The sequence below is a fragment of the Vanrija albida genome (assembly GCF_041260175.1).
Source record: "Vanrija albida strain AlHP1 chromosome Unknown contig_4, whole genome shotgun sequence".
NCBI classification, from domain to species: Eukaryota; Fungi; Basidiomycota; class Tremellomycetes; order Trichosporonales; family Trichosporonaceae; genus Vanrija; species Vanrija albida.
In genome coordinates, this window is record NW_027191423.1 from 2,336,107 (window position 1) to 2,350,221 (window position 14,115).

Genomic DNA, 14,115 nt, shown 5'->3' on the forward strand with positions numbered 1-14,115 from the left:
TAGATGCAGTGAAGTGCCGAACGCGCGAGCGGAGCGAGCGTGTGAGGCGGCGTGGGCGTAAGCGGCGAGCGGTGAGCGGAGCGAGCCGCGAGCCGGCAGTGCGCCGTAAGCTCTACAGCTTGCATCAGCCGGCAGCGCATTCAAAGCCAACAACCATGCACCAGCAGCCTGCGTGTGCTACTGAATCACGTCGACGCTAGCTAGCGTTTGTGCACGCCGCGCCGATATGTAGCCGCCGATAGTGCCTTGTTCGGGGACCCCGGATACGCAGCGGCCGACGCCGACCCCAACATGCTCCCCAAAGTTGCCACCCAGCCACCCAAACAACGTCGTCGCTCCACTCTCCCCATCACACGACCATGCGCCGCCGCCGCCTCCTCCTCCTCCTCACCGCCGCCGCCGGCGCCATCGCCGCAGCAGCCACCCCGCTCCCGCCGAGCCCGCCGACCAGCCCCGTCCCAGAGCTCCCGGGCACCTTTGTGCGCTGGGACGAGCTGGCGCGCTGCCCCCCGCTCGAGCCCCGGCCGCCGCCGCGCACCGCGGCCGAGGTGTACGTCTCCCTCGGGCGCACGCTGACGCCAGCCGCCCGGACGACTTCGCCGTGCTCATGGCGCTCGGCGACTCGATCACGGCCGGCTTCCTCGCCGCGCCGGTGCCCGAGAGCGGCAGCAGCAGCGCGCAGCACGTCTTCGCCAAGCTCACCCCGGCCCCCGCGGAGGAGTACCGCGGCACGTCGTACGCCATCGGAGGGGACCCCGGCGCGCTCACCCTCCCCACGCTGTTCGGGCACTGGGCCAACGTGAGCGGCGCGAGCACGGGCCACCACCCGCCGCTCGCGTGCCTCGCTGGCGCGGGGCAGTGTTCCCGCCATCCCGAGGGCGACGCGCTCAACGCCGCCGTGTCGGGCAGCATTGCGGCCAACCTGGCCGACCAGGCGCGCGGTGGGTGTGTGTGCGCGCGGGGCTGACGCCAGAATACCTCGTGCCGGCGTATGAGGGGCTCGTGGGGGACGAGGCGGGCGACGGCTGGGCGTTCCTCAACGTCGGGATCGGCGCCAACGATATCGTGCGTCGCTGGAGTGGGCCTGCTAACGCCCCAGTGCGCATTCTGCCTCTCTTGTGAGTCCCACCCGGCCCACCCCCACCCCGCCGCTCACCCCCGCCCCCAGCCGGCGTGTTCGGCCCCGGCACGCCAGAGCAGTTCGCCCAGGGCATCCGCGACGCCGTGCAGCTCGTGCGCAACCACGTCCGTGAGTGGGTGTGATGGGGCAGCTGACCAACGCAAGCCCGGCTCATCGTCAACATCAGTGGGTAGCCGTGCCCCGCCACGCTGACACGCAGTGGGCGTGCTCCGCGTCTCGGCAGTGTACAAGCTGACAGTCGACAACCCGTACTGTGCCGGCCCGCTCCGCCCCCCGCGCCTCCCAAACCTCCCGCTCGAGTGCTCGTGCGCCATGCTCCCCGGCCCGGTGGGCGACTGGACCCGCGCGCGCATGGACGACCTGAGCGACAAGTATGACGCCGCCGTCCTCGCCCTCATTGACGAGTGGCGCGCCGAGGACGACCCGAGCTTTGCTGTGCTCTGGCAGCCGGGCCAGGCAATCGACCTCGCACATTACCCCATCACGGCCGTCTCCGACGTCGACTGCTTCCACCCCTCCGAGGCCGCGCACCGCCGTCTCGCGGCCGGCGTGTGGAACCGCCTCACTATGGGCCTGGTGAGTTGCATACCTCCTCTGTCTTCAGCTCACACCGCCCAGGCCGACAAGGCCATCCCCATCGCCTGGACAGAGGACATCTGGGTCCGCTGCCTCGAGGAGGGCGACCGCGTCGTGCGTTAGCGCTAATCCGTCTGTACAACCCTGTGTACTGTTGTAAGCATGTAGCTGTTGTCTGTGCTTCCGCTTCCGCTGCCACTGCTGCATGTTCTACTTGGTCACCACAAACGTGCCGTTGGTCGCGACGGCCGCGTCGACGCCCACGTCGACCCACCCGTCGTCCGACGACTCGCCGAGGCGCTCGAGCACGGGCGGACCGCGGACCCACAGGCGGCCGGCGTACGGCGAAGCATCGCCGGTCTCCTTGGTGTTGGTCCCCGCGCCCTTGAGGAGCACCTCGACGTTGCTGGCCGGCGCGCCCGTGTGGCCCGGGCCGTCGTCGCCGCGCACGCGCTTGAGCACGTCGGGCACCTGCGTCGACTGGAGGTCGTAGAAGTGGGACGCGAAGAGCGGGCCGGTCGAGAGCGGGGACGAGGCCACGCGCGAGATGGGGAGGGACAGGAGCGCGGCCGAGAGCGTCGAGAGCGCGGGCGACGGCGCGTCGCCGACGACGACGACCGCGCGCAGTGCATCACCCGCCACGCCGCCGAGCACTGCCCTACGCACGCCGGCAAACACCCACTTGTCGGCAAACGACCCGCGCGCGACGTACCCGCCGCGAATGTTGTTGACCTGCTGCGAGCCGGCGACCGACGCGAGCGGGTGCGCGAGGAACTCGGCCTGCAGGTGGGTCACGAGGGCGCGGTGGTGCTTGGCCGTGCTGCGGGGTTAGTGTGACCCAACAGTAGCTAACCCACAGGAAGAGCACAGTCGGTGCAGGCTGGTCGCCCGACGTCACGGCCGCCAACTCGCCCGCGATATCCTCGTCCGCCGTCGCCTTCCACGACGGCACGGGGCTGCCGATGAGGCGCAGGCCGGCGCCGCTCCACACGGCCGCGAGCGCAATCGTCATGCCGAACGGCGTGTCGATGCGCACCGCGCTCGCCACCACGTCGTTGTTGTACCCCGCCGGCCGCTTGTCCGCGGGGAAGATGGACAGCAGGCCAGCGATGCCGGCCGTCGCGTTCATGTGCGTGACCTTGACCACGTGGGGCTTCTCGCCCGCCTCGGGCAGCGAGAAGAAGTACGAGTGGACGTCGGAGTACGTCGTCTTCTCCTCGCCGGCCGGCTCGGGCGCCGCCTCGGCCGCGTCCCAGATCTCCTCCCACCAGCGGACGGTCGCGCTCGCAGCCTTGGCCACGGCCGCGTGCTTGCGCTCCGTGTCGCCGACGATGAGGATGTTGGCCGCGCGCGTCACGACCTGCGGGAACACGCTCTCGTGGACGACGAGCAGCGCGGGGCGGGGGTACGCGGTGGATGTGAGCGCCGCGTCGAGGAGCGACGGGTCGGGCACGACGACGAGCGGCGCGCCGGGCTTGGACGCGAGCGAGAGGAGGAGCAGCGGGAGCGCCGTGCCGGGCGACGGCGGGAGGAGCGTGAGGATGGGCGTCGGGCTCGCCTTTGTGCCGCTCAGGCCGGGGAAGAGCGCCTTGAGGCCGAGCGGGACGAGGCGGACGACCTCGGCCAGCGCCTCGGTCGTGAGCGGCGTGTCGAGGATGACGCGCTGCGTGATCTGGAACTTGGGCTTGCCCGGCAGCGGGGTGGGCACGGGGACGGTGACGACGTTGTCGACCGTCTGGAGCTGGTTTGCCGGGCGGACCTGGAGCTGGAGGGGGGGTCAGTACTATCTCGCAAACGTCGGGGCCGACGCACCGGCGTGTCCTGCCCCGTCGCCCAGGAGCGGTAGACGGCCGACTGGCCCGGCTGGCGGACCTTGCTGGGCTCGGCCTGGCGGCCGAGGAGGAGCGTGTGGACGAGCGGCGCGGGCTTTGCGAAGAAGCGGTGGTAGAGGGCGAGGACTGCGAGGAGGCCGAGCAGCGCGAGGCTGAGGTTGTCGAGTTCCCAGGCGGGCATGGTGGGGAGCCGTCGGGGTGGTGCAGTCGGTCGATGCGATGCGATGTGATGCGCTGTATGCTCGCGCGTGCCGGGAACGCTTGCTGTCGTCCGAGTCGCGGTGTGTAAGCGTTGTGTTGTGGATGAGACTAAGAGTGAGTGAGATGTCAATGTTGCCCGATGACGCAGCGCTCGGCGGTCGGTCGTGCTACCGTCGTCGGATTTCCACTGGCCGAACAACGCGCAACGCGCGGCAGATGGCAGCGAGCGGCGCCGAGGGACGAGCGTGCTCTTGGCTGGAGGCTCAGTGCATGCGGCGTGCAGAGCACTAGACCCGCAGCGACGACGGCTCACACGACCAGAATGCATGGCAGCTGGGGATGAGCTGAGCCGGCCGTACGCCGGGGACGGGATCCAGCATCGCGCCGCACCGTACCATACCGCCGGAAGCTGGCCTGCATGCGATGCGCCGACGGAGGCGTGCACACTGCACACACGCCGACGGACGCCTCGCCCCCTGTCGCACCCATCCAGCGCCATCCCATCTGATACCTCAGGACCGCCCGGCGGGAACCTGACGACATGTGTGTTGGGCCGGCGCGTTTCGCGTGGACGGACGGCGGCGGCATGTCGCGTCGTGCCTCCCTTCGCGACGACTACTTAAGCTGCTGCAGCCAACGACGTGCCGTCTGTTCCACGTCACGTCCCACCCACAATGTCTGAGCCCGGTGCGTAGAGGCCACTGCGCTGGTACTGAACACTGACCGACCCAGACCGCAAGCCCACGACGTGAGTTGCCGCCGGCGCCGGCGCGCCTCCACACTGACCCACCCAGCAAGAAGACGAAGAAGAGCGAGCCCGCCCCCGCCGGCAGCATCCTCCCCCGCCTCCTCCTCCTCGCCGTCTTCCTCCCGCTCCTCTCCCACTTCCTAGTGGGCAACTACACCTTCTCCCTCGCGCCCGTCCTCCAGCCCTACCTCAAGGCGATCCGCACGCACCCGCTCAACCCGCTCGCGCCCCCGCAGCGCGAGTTCACGCTGCTCGAGCTCGCGCGGCACGACGGCGCCGACCCCAACAAGCCCATCTACCTCAGCATCAAGGGCCAGGTGTTTGACGTGAGCGCCAACCCGCGCGTGTACGGCAAGGGCGGCGCGTACAACATGATGTGGGTGGGAGCTTGGAGAGGAGCTGACGGGCAAGGGCGGGGCGCGACGCGAGCAGGAGCTTCGTGACGGGCTGCTTCCAGACGCACCTCACGCACGATTTGCGCGGGTTTACGGAACAGGACATGGCGGTGGGTTGGAGGGGGAGAGAGAGGACGGCTCGCTGACGCTCGCCGCTAGTCGCTCGACCACTGGGTCAAGTTCTTCACAGACTCGGACAAGTACCACAAGGTCGGGACCGCAGTCCTCCCCCCCATCCACCCCGACACGCCCATCCCCGCCGGCTGTCACGACGCGCAGGAGAAGGCAGAGGAGCGCCACGGCCAGCGCCCGCAGAACAAGCCTGTGGGCCACGCACACGGCGGCAAGGCAAAGGCCAACCCCCACGCCGGCGGCCGCTAAGCCCTAGCCAGCCGCCCCCAATCTATCACGCACCACTCCTGGCAATGTATGCATGTCATGATTATGTCTAAGTCTACAGCTGAGCTCATGACGTGGCTCGCTCCCCTCCCCCGGTCACAGCTCGTCCTTGGACGCGGCCGCTCCCTCCGCCGCTCACAGCTCGTCCTTGGCCGCTGCCGCAGCCGCCGCCACCTGCGACGCCGACGCCGGCGCGCCCGCCTCGAGAGGCAGACACAGCGCCGGCGTCGTCCCGCGGAACAGGTACTCGCACTTCTCGGGCTCGGTCACCGACGTGATCGCGTTGACCGTGCCGCACGTCAGGTCGAGCGTGACCGAGCGCATCGGCCCGTTCCAGCACCGCGCGCCGTTCGTGTACTTTTGCCGCTGGTAGTACTCTGCCGAGCCGGCCTCGGCCTTGTCGTGCCACCCGGTGAACGTGCCGAGGTGGTTGGACGAGTGGTCCTTGTTGCTCTTCTGCACCGCCCGGCCAAAGAAGCACAGCTCGTACGTGTAGTCGCCGGCAGTTGTGTCGATGCACGTCCCGTCCAGCTTCTTCCACTCGCCCTGCGGGCCGAACGAGCCGTCCGACAGCTTGCCCAGAGTGCCCTCCGAGCCCGAGATCTCATTGCGGAGCGAGCTCAGCTCACGCTCAGCAGCGTGGAAGCGCTCACGAGCCGCAGCGACGTGCGGGCCGTCGGCGTTGCTGTGCTGCGACTGCGCCGCCTTGATGATGCCGGCGGTGGTCAGCCACGAGACAACCGCCTCACGCGCAGTGTCGTAGTAGTCGAACAGCGAATCAGGGATGTACTCCTCGAGGCGGTAGAGCAGCCCTCCCTCGTCGTCCTCGTCATCGCTGTCGTCGGTCAGGAGCGACTCGAGGTCGGTGCCCTGGAGCCGCGCAATCTCGCCCTCGTCCATCGTCACCTCGAGGTCGGAGCGGTACAGGTTGAGCTTCTGCGTGGGCTCGACGGCTTCCGTCTCGGCAGTGCCTTCCGCGCTCTCCGATGAAGTCGCCTCCTGGCTGCCCTCCTCGGCCTCAGCGCGCCCAATCAGCTCCTTGTAGCGGATGACGGCGTGCTTGACGGCCATGTCCTGGCCGTTGGGGTTGTAGCCCTTGGACAGCTCCTCGAGAAGGTCGAGCACGGTCTGGAGGTCGGCGTACGTGCGCTCGTGCTGAGTCTGCACGGCAGCGAGAGCCAGGCGGTGCTTCTCAACGCTTTGGTAGAGGGCTGGGGGGTCAGTTGGGGGATCTCTAGGGGGGAAAACAACTCACGCGTAGCCTTCTTGCGCTCCAGCTCGTCACGGCTCTGCGACTCGGCGCGATCCAAAGCCTCTGCCGCACATCAGTTACGTCCGTTGCGCCGCACCACAGCAGCACTCACGACGCGCCTCCTCCACCTTCCTCTCGCGCTCGCCAATCTCGGCGCGCTTCGTCGCCAGCTCCTCCTCGAGGCGCTTCTTCTCCTTGAGCGCAAAGTTGACGTACGTCGAGCGGATCTTGGCGCCCGTTCTCCTCGTCTTGGTCTCGAGCTCGACGCGCTCCCTGTACTCGCGCGCAATCTCCTCGCAGCGGTTGGGGCACGACGCGCCAGACTGCCACTCGTCCGAGCCGTCACAGCACTCGGGGTCTGCGCGCGTCAGCGGCCTGCAGCTGAACCAGCGCGTACGTACCGCAGATGCCGTCGTTGACGCGGCTGCTCTTGACGCGGCCTGGAATGTGGCCGTTGTTCTCGCAGTAGAACCATGCCGCCGCCTTGCCCTCGCACGCCGACGTGCCCGGCTCGTCCGAGCCGTCGGGGCAGTCGCAGAAGTCGTCGTTGACGGCCGAGAAGGGGATGACCTTGTCGCCCGACAGACAGGTAAACGTCTTGCCCGAGGAGGGGACGTAGCGGTCCGCGACTGACACAGGGGTCAGATGGTTCCTCCGTCGCAACACATCTGAACTCACCGGCTGGGTCGACGCCGCGAACGTCGCCTGCGGCTACGCCCGAGGTCAGGACTGCCAGCACTGAGAAGAGGCTAGTGGCCGAGCTGAGCGCCTTCATTGCGGCTTGTGCTGTTTTGTTTTGATGCTGGTGGGTCTGCAGTACCAACAGTGCCAGTGCTCGCGCGTCAGTCACCCCCTCTCCCCACTGTCTGCTTGACACGACGACGCGGGGTAACAGTGATCCGCCGAGCGGGAGCAACTCGACCAACGCGACGTCATGGCGGTAAAGGGGAGGACGGTATAACGCACGCACGTGAGAGTCATGCGTCCCTCACGCGAGTGGAGGACAACCGCCGTGGCACGGTTAGGCGGGCGAGTCGTGTTTCTCACGAGGGGATGGAACTGCTCCGCGCCTCCGCCTTGGTCGCGCGAGATCCCTTACACCGAGGGTCCCCACCGACGTGGGGATGGGATGCATGCATGACCCAGTGTCGGCAAGTGGGAGTCTGTGCTGCGATATGCGACAACGGCCGTGGGGCAGCTCGGCTCGGCACGGAGCCACGCCAATGACGAGTGAGCGCTGATTGCCGACGGGATCAGAGCTGGGCAGGCAGCCAGTTTGGCGTTGTTAGCGCTGGCTCTGAGCTAAGCGGTTACGACTCATTGCCGGGCGAGTCCGGGGGCGACAATGCCAGGCAGGTTATGCGACTCGGCTCGAGTAAGGGGGGTGCGCCAGGCGGGCGGGCGGGCGGGGAGTGCCTTGAGTGACGACTCCGGCTCAAGGTCCGTCCAAGTTCCTTCCCTTTGAGCCACCATTCGGCTAGATGCCATTGGCCGAGACGCAATGTCCCACCAAAACGACCAAGTCCCAACTCCGCTATACCCAAGTGCCGAGAGCGACACGACCACCACCACCACAACAGGGGCCATTTTGCAACTACTCATTCCACCCCATCTCACTCACTCACAATGGTGTCCATACTCGCACGCCGCTTGGTCGGACCATCGAGGCAAGCAGTCGCTGCAGTCGCTCGTCGCCCAGCCCCAAGGCCACCAACCACAACCTACTTTTGGGCAACACGACAGGCGCGTCGCGGCTACGCATCCGAAGCCGAGGAGCCCTTCAACCCCGACGAGGTCGAGCGTGCCACCGACGAGGCCGATGTGGTCATTGTCGGCGGTGGCCCCGCCGGTCTCTCGGCCGCCATCCGTCTCAAGCAGCTCGCCAACGACGCTGGCAACGAGGAGTTCCGTGTCATTGTGCTGGAGAAGGCATCTGAGCCCGGTTAGTCGGACAAGTGGGACGCCGGCGCCGAGCAAGAAAAAAATCAACTCGGTGTCGCGCGCACCCAATCAATAGCGACGAATAGAGCTGACTCGCGCGCGCAGGAAACCACATCTTGTCCGGTGCTGTCCTCGAGCCCCGAGCACTCAATGAGCTCATTCCCAACTGGGAGGAGCTGGGCGCGCCCCTCAACCAGCCCGCGCTCAAGGACTCGATGAAGTTCCTCACCAAGGGCATGGCCATCCCCATGCCTCACCCTCCCCAGATGAGCAACCACGGCAACTACATTGTCTCGCTCTCGCGCGTCACGGCCTGGCTCGCCGAGCAGGCCGAGTCGCTCGGCGTCGAGGTCTACCCCGGTTTCGCCGGTGCCAAGGTCCTCTACACCGAGGACGGCAAGGGCATCAAGGGTGTCGTCACCGGCGACGTTGGTCTTGACAAGAACTTCCAGCCCAAGGACTCGTACGAGCCTGGTATGGAGTTCCACGCCAAGGTCACTCTGATTGCCGAGGGCGCCCACGGCTCGCTCTCCAAGGAGATCCAGAACAAGTTCAACCTCCGCGAGGGCAAGGACCCTCAGACTTACGGTCTCGGTATCAAGGAGGTCTGGAAGGTCAAGGACGAGAACTACCAGCCCGGCAAGATTGTCCACACCATGGGCTGGCCCTTGAGCACTCACGTTTACGGCGGTTCGTTCCTCTACCACATGGAGGACAACATGGTCACTCTTGGCCTGGTCGTTGGTCTCGACTACGAGAACCCCTACATCTCGCCCTTCCGCGAGTTCCAGCGCATGAAGCACCACCCCGAGATCGCCCAGGTCCTCGAGGGCGGTGAGTGCATTGCCTACGGTGCCCGTGCCCTCAACGAGGGTGGTCTCCAGTCGATCCCCAAGCTCTTCTTCCCCGGCGGTGCCCTTATCGGCTGCTCGGCTGGTTTCCTCAACGTGCCCAAGGTGAGTACGAGTCCGAGCTTGGCGGTGCGTAGCTGACACCGTACAGATCAAGGGCACCCACAACGCCATGAAGACGGGCATGCTGGCCGCCGAGGAGGCGTACAAGCAGATCTCTGAGCGCGGCGAGGCCGAGTCGGAGGAGCCCATCGACATGTCGGGCTACGAGAAGGCCTTTGAGAAGTCGTGGGTCTACGACGAGCTCAAGGAGGTCCGCAACCTCCGTCCCTCGTTCCACAACCCCCTCGGCATGTGGGGCGGCATGGCCTACTCTGGTATCGACTCGCTCTTCCTCAAGGGCCGCGTCCCCTGGACTTTCCACCACCCCGAGGAGGACTGGGCCGCGACTGGCAAGGCTGCCAACTTTGAGCCTATCGACTACCCCAAGCCCGACGGCAAGCTCTCGTTTGACATTCTCACTTCGGTCGCCCGTACCGGCACCAACCACGCCGAGAACCAGCCCGTCCACCTCCGTCTTCCTAACACTCCCGACGCCCGCGCCAAGCACACCGAGGTCAACGTGACCGAGTACGCTGGTCTGCTCGGCCGTGTCTGCCCCGCCGCTGTCTACGAGTACCAGGACGCCGAGGGTGCCGAGGTCGACGCCGTTGGCAAGAAGTTTGTCATCAACTCTCAAAACTGCATCCACTGCAAGACTTGCTCCATCAAGACGCCCACGCAGGACATTACCTGGACTGTGCCCGAGGGCGGCGGTGGCCCCAAGTACAGTGAGTAGCGTGGTGCTGCACTGGGAACACAACTGACATTCCCAGCCATCACCTAGATTGTCCCACGATGTGTGTCTTGAGTTGTCAGCATGTCTATTATTGTGCATATGTTAGTCTAGCAGTTGCGGTGCGGGGGGGCCGTGGCGGGGGGGACAGGAGTCGGCGGTGGGCTGATGCAAACTGACGACTGAACGGAGTGGCAGCTAAGCGCCGAGCCGCGCCGAGCCGTTGCATCGGCGTTTGGACACCCCGCCGCCCGAAGCACACGCCACCGGGCGTCCGTCGAGCCCGCGGCGTACGTATCGACGAGCGAGCGGTCGACGGGCTGCGCACCGGCATTGGCGAGCGCGAAGATGGGCGGTGGCGGAGCTAGCCGGTCGGGTAGTGGCGGCGCGGGATTCGGGGTTTCCGTCGTCCGCTCTGCGAGCAGGATACATTCGTCGCGTCAGGATATCCGCGCGCGACGCCGCGGCCTACATGCGGCGGGGTGGGGACATGCATGAGACTCTCTGGCCGCTGGACGGGGGCAGAGGCGACAGACGGGAGCTCCTCGAGCGTCGAGGTGACAGCCTGACGATGGCACGGCTGTCCTGGGAATCAACCGTGGCGGTTGCTGGAGGAGGTAAGACGTTGCTCAGGTTGCTGATGCAGCGAACTACATCTGGCGAGAGCGTCTGGCGAGAGCGTCTGGCGAGAGCGTTTGGCGGGAGGACGAGGGCAGTGAGTCAGACCAACGCGTCGACAGCGACAAGCTCGCAGGACAATGGCAGCGCGTCGCGACCAATGTCTCAGGGCAAAACACACATGTCTCACTGCAAAAAGAGCTCGCCTCCAGCCTCTCGACCCCCGCTTGGGTGCCAGGCCACAGCGGCGGCTCGAACCGCCGACCTATGCTGTGGCCCCGGACCTGGTTGAACCGTCGCAGCTTTCAACTACCGACTGAGCCACCCGCCCCGGGGTAGAAACCCCGTTGTGGTGGGGCCGGCGCCGTCGCTTGTGAACAGTGTCGCGCCCACTTGCCGTCCAGGCTGGCCGGCACCGCTGGCGATACTCACCCAGCTCGTGTATTCGCTGCGGGGTGTGTGCACACGCCACTGCACGGGATGGCATGACGACGCAGGCGCTGCTGCATCGAGCTGTGCGGCCCAGATGGCCATGCGCGCGCCGGCGCGGGCGGTGGCGGCTGGGCTGGCGTCGATACCCGCCCGTTGATATCTGGAGCATGCCAGGCAGCGGGCCAGGCAGGATCAGTCCAGCCAAGCCTGCTCGTGTGTGCGCGTGGCAGAGGTGCTTGGTCTTTGAGTATGTACGTGCAGAGGAGGTAGGCCTCCTTAGATCGATCAATGGAACCGTCGTGTCTTGTTTGTTCCATCGCCTCGGCCTCGACATGGATTCGAGCAGAACACTGGTTGTTCGTGGCGACGTGTTCTTAGTGATCGATTGTTTCTTTGCACGCTCGTCGCTTTGTCTCCTTCCATCATTGTGATGTACCCAAGACTACCCCGACGAGGATAAAGGCAGCCTCGGCAGCCTGCGCTACCAACACACCATCATCCCCACACCATGCCGCCCCGCCGAACCAAGCCCCCCCACCTCGACCGCGCGACCCTCCTCACCCGCACCGAACGCGTCCTAGGGCCCAACCTCACGCCCGGCTGGCGCGCCGAGGTGGAGCGCGAGCTCGCCGTGTTCGAGGGGTGCACCGTCCCCCCCCGCTGGCCCGCAGAGGGGCAGCTCGCCGCGGTCGCGCGCGACCCTCTCCACGCGGCGCTGCTCTACCACCGCATGATGCGCCGCCTCGGCGTGCAGGAGGTGCGGCCCCCCTCAGACGACACGCTCGAGCTGTACGAGCGCGCGTGGGCGCTGCAGTACCACCGGCTGCTTGATGCGCGCGAGGTGGCGCGGGAGATTTTGCGCGCCGAGTTTAGGGCGAGGGGGGTGGTGTGGAGGGAGCCGACGCCGCCTGCTGAGGAGCGGGAGGAGGAGGGGCTGGAGGGGGAGGAGCTGGAGGAGGAGAAGGGGGACGAGGAGGACGATGCTGGGGACTTCTGAGGCTGTGGAGGCTGTGGTTGTTCCCGGATGGCTTGGTGTTGTCGAGGGTGGTGAAGTGGGTGGCGGGCACACCCCCACACACACAGCACACACACACACACACACACACACACACACACACACACACACACACACACACACACACACACACACACACACACACACACACAAACACAACTCCGAGCACACACAAAAAGCAAGTCCTCGGGCGACCGTACAGACAGGCTTTGATTCGGTGCGCAAGTCCTCGGGTGAATCGGACAGAGTGGGAGAGCCGCGCCTGTCGGACCACTCGACCAGGCGGCGCATGGAAACTGGCCGTGGGATGCGCCTGGCGTACGTGAGGGAACCGCTCAATGGCGCTGGTGAAGATGCAACTTGTCGACACGTTCGAGCGTTGAAACCACGGTTGATTGTTCCGGAGGAGGTGGGGGATTGGCGAGAGCCCGTTGTTGTACAGTGCGCAGGCTGGGCCAATCAATGTAGCCCCACCTCGATTGCATTCTTCACTCCGCTCCGTAGTGCTGAACGCAACATGCACCCAGGCAGTCTACACCTGCATGCAGCGCTGTCGCCGACTGTCGTCGAACTGCGCACGGCGCATCACTCAACCCAAGTGCCACTCGCCCACACCGCGGGGCGCCGCATTGCCACCGCACAACAGCAAAGTTGGGCCAGCCCAAACTCTCTCTCTCGCCACCACACTCCCCCCATCCACCCAATGTTGCTAGCAAACTACGGCTCCGACTCGGACTCGGACAACGAGTCGGGCCCCTCGTCCCCGCTGCGGGCGGCGGCGGCGCCAGCCGCGCCCGCACCCGCAAAAGCAAAGCGCAAGGCGCCCATCAAGATCACGCTCGACCTGCCCAAGCCCGCGCGCGAGCCGGCACAGGACGACGCGCCGGCCCCGCCGCCCAAGAAGGCCAAGCTGTCCGGCGCGGGGAGGTAAGCGCGCGCTCTGATTCTGCCCGCTGACACCAGCTCGTCCCTCCTCGGCATGCTCCCCCCGCCGAAGCGCAAGATCGCCGGCGCGCCCGCCAAACCGTCCCTCGCCGTCAACCGGTCCATGGCGGCCAAGCCTGCCCCAGCGCCAGTACCCGCCGGCGACGACTCGGACGACGACAACAAGCCCGCGCTGCTGGTGCCTGCGGCGCTGAAGCGCGCCGCCGCGAAGAAGAAGGACGAGCCGCTGGATCTGTTTGGGTTGGGTGAGTTGCTGTTCCTCCTCGACCGCTGCCAGCTCACACGTCCAGCCGAAGCGCCCAAGCCCGCGCCCAAGGTCGCAGCCAGCACACCCCGCCCCCCGACCGTCTCCGCCGCGCCGGCCGTCGCTGACTTTGTGCCGCCCGAGCCGACGGCGAGCGACCCCTACCCCGGCTACTACCAGCTGCCGTCTGGCGCGTGGGCGGCGTACGAGGCGGGCTACTATGCGAGCTTTTTCGCCGCGCCCGAGTCGAGCGCCGACGCTGCAAAGGCAGAGGAGGAGCGCGCGCTCGCCGAGGGCCGCGTCGGCAGGCACTGGCAGGACCTGGCTGACGGGCGCGCAAACGTCGTCGACGTCGACGTCGGCTCCAGCCTCGACGCCGCGCGCAAGGCCGAAGAGCTCAAGGCAAAGCTCGTCAAGCCAAAGCTGCCGCAAGACGAGTTCCAGTACGAGGCGATCGGGCAGACAAAGGGCCTCGCGGCGGACCGACACCAGCTCACGTCCCTCCTCCACTCGGCCTACTCGCAGCGCGACGAGCTCGAGGCGCGCATCCAGCAGAACAAGAAGAACATGCGCATGGCGTCGCAAAAGTATGGCTTCTGATCTGCGCCATGGCCCGTGTATTGTCTCCTCCTGCCTAGACCTGTACCGTAGCTCGTATTGATACATTCAACATCATTAGACAACATTACT

General features: G+C 66.6%; 7 protein-coding genes across 7 annotated transcripts; 5 read left to right on the forward strand and 2 right to left on the reverse strand.

The window, feature by feature from the left end:
* Positions 1-3: 3 nt before the first annotated feature.
* Q8F55_005643 (uncharacterized protein) lies at positions 4-1,840 on the forward strand (the record flags this gene model as incomplete). Its single annotated transcript, XM_069354131.1, has 7 exons — positions 4-8; positions 583-941; positions 974-1,065; positions 1,100-1,118; positions 1,169-1,249; positions 1,341-1,717; positions 1,760-1,840. The coding sequence occupies 7 exons, from the start codon at positions 4-6 to the stop codon at positions 1,838-1,840; spliced, it is 1,014 nt and encodes a 337-aa protein (XP_069208773.1).
* An 87-nt stretch (positions 1,841-1,927) lies between these two features.
* Positions 1,928-3,730, reverse strand: Q8F55_005644 (uncharacterized protein; the record flags this gene model as incomplete). The annotated part of the gene is made up of 3 exons (XM_069354132.1): positions 1,928-2,537; positions 2,575-3,482; positions 3,530-3,730. The coding sequence occupies 3 exons, from the start codon at positions 3,728-3,730 to the stop codon at positions 1,928-1,930; spliced, it is 1,719 nt and encodes a 572-aa protein (XP_069208774.1).
* Positions 3,731-4,424: 694 nt separating this feature from the next.
* On the forward strand, positions 4,425-5,274 carry Q8F55_005645 (uncharacterized protein; the record flags this gene model as incomplete). The annotated part of the gene is made up of 5 exons (XM_069354133.1): positions 4,425-4,437; positions 4,483-4,498; positions 4,545-4,874; positions 4,910-5,003; positions 5,053-5,274. 5 exons carry the CDS (start codon positions 4,425-4,427, stop codon positions 5,272-5,274), a joined length of 675 nt encoding a protein of 224 aa, XP_069208775.1.
* Positions 5,275-5,427: 153 nt separating this feature from the next.
* On the reverse strand, positions 5,428-7,319 carry Q8F55_005646 (uncharacterized protein; the record flags this gene model as incomplete). Its single annotated transcript, XM_069354134.1, has 5 exons — positions 5,428-6,503; positions 6,548-6,607; positions 6,657-6,902; positions 6,946-7,173; positions 7,223-7,319. The coding sequence occupies 5 exons, from the start codon at positions 7,317-7,319 to the stop codon at positions 5,428-5,430; spliced, it is 1,707 nt and encodes a 568-aa protein (XP_069208776.1).
* Positions 7,320-8,170: 851 nt separating this feature from the next.
* On the forward strand, positions 8,171-10,222 carry Q8F55_005647 (uncharacterized protein; the record flags this gene model as incomplete). Its single annotated transcript, XM_069354135.1, has 4 exons — positions 8,171-8,486; positions 8,591-9,441; positions 9,488-10,166; positions 10,212-10,222. The coding sequence occupies 4 exons, from the start codon at positions 8,171-8,173 to the stop codon at positions 10,220-10,222; spliced, it is 1,857 nt and encodes a 618-aa protein (XP_069208777.1).
* A 1,507-nt stretch (positions 10,223-11,729) lies between these two features.
* Q8F55_005648 (uncharacterized protein) lies at positions 11,730-12,218 on the forward strand (the record flags this gene model as incomplete). The annotated part of the gene is made up of 1 exon (XM_069354136.1): positions 11,730-12,218. One exon carries the CDS (start codon positions 11,730-11,732, stop codon positions 12,216-12,218), a length of 489 nt encoding a protein of 162 aa, XP_069208778.1.
* A 721-nt stretch (positions 12,219-12,939) lies between these two features.
* Positions 12,940-14,025, forward strand: Q8F55_005649 (uncharacterized protein; the record flags this gene model as incomplete). The annotated part of the gene is made up of 3 exons (XM_069354137.1): positions 12,940-13,163; positions 13,200-13,426; positions 13,472-14,025. 3 exons carry the CDS (start codon positions 12,940-12,942, stop codon positions 14,023-14,025), a joined length of 1,005 nt encoding a protein of 334 aa, XP_069208779.1.
* Between the last annotated feature and the right edge of the window lie 90 nt (positions 14,026-14,115).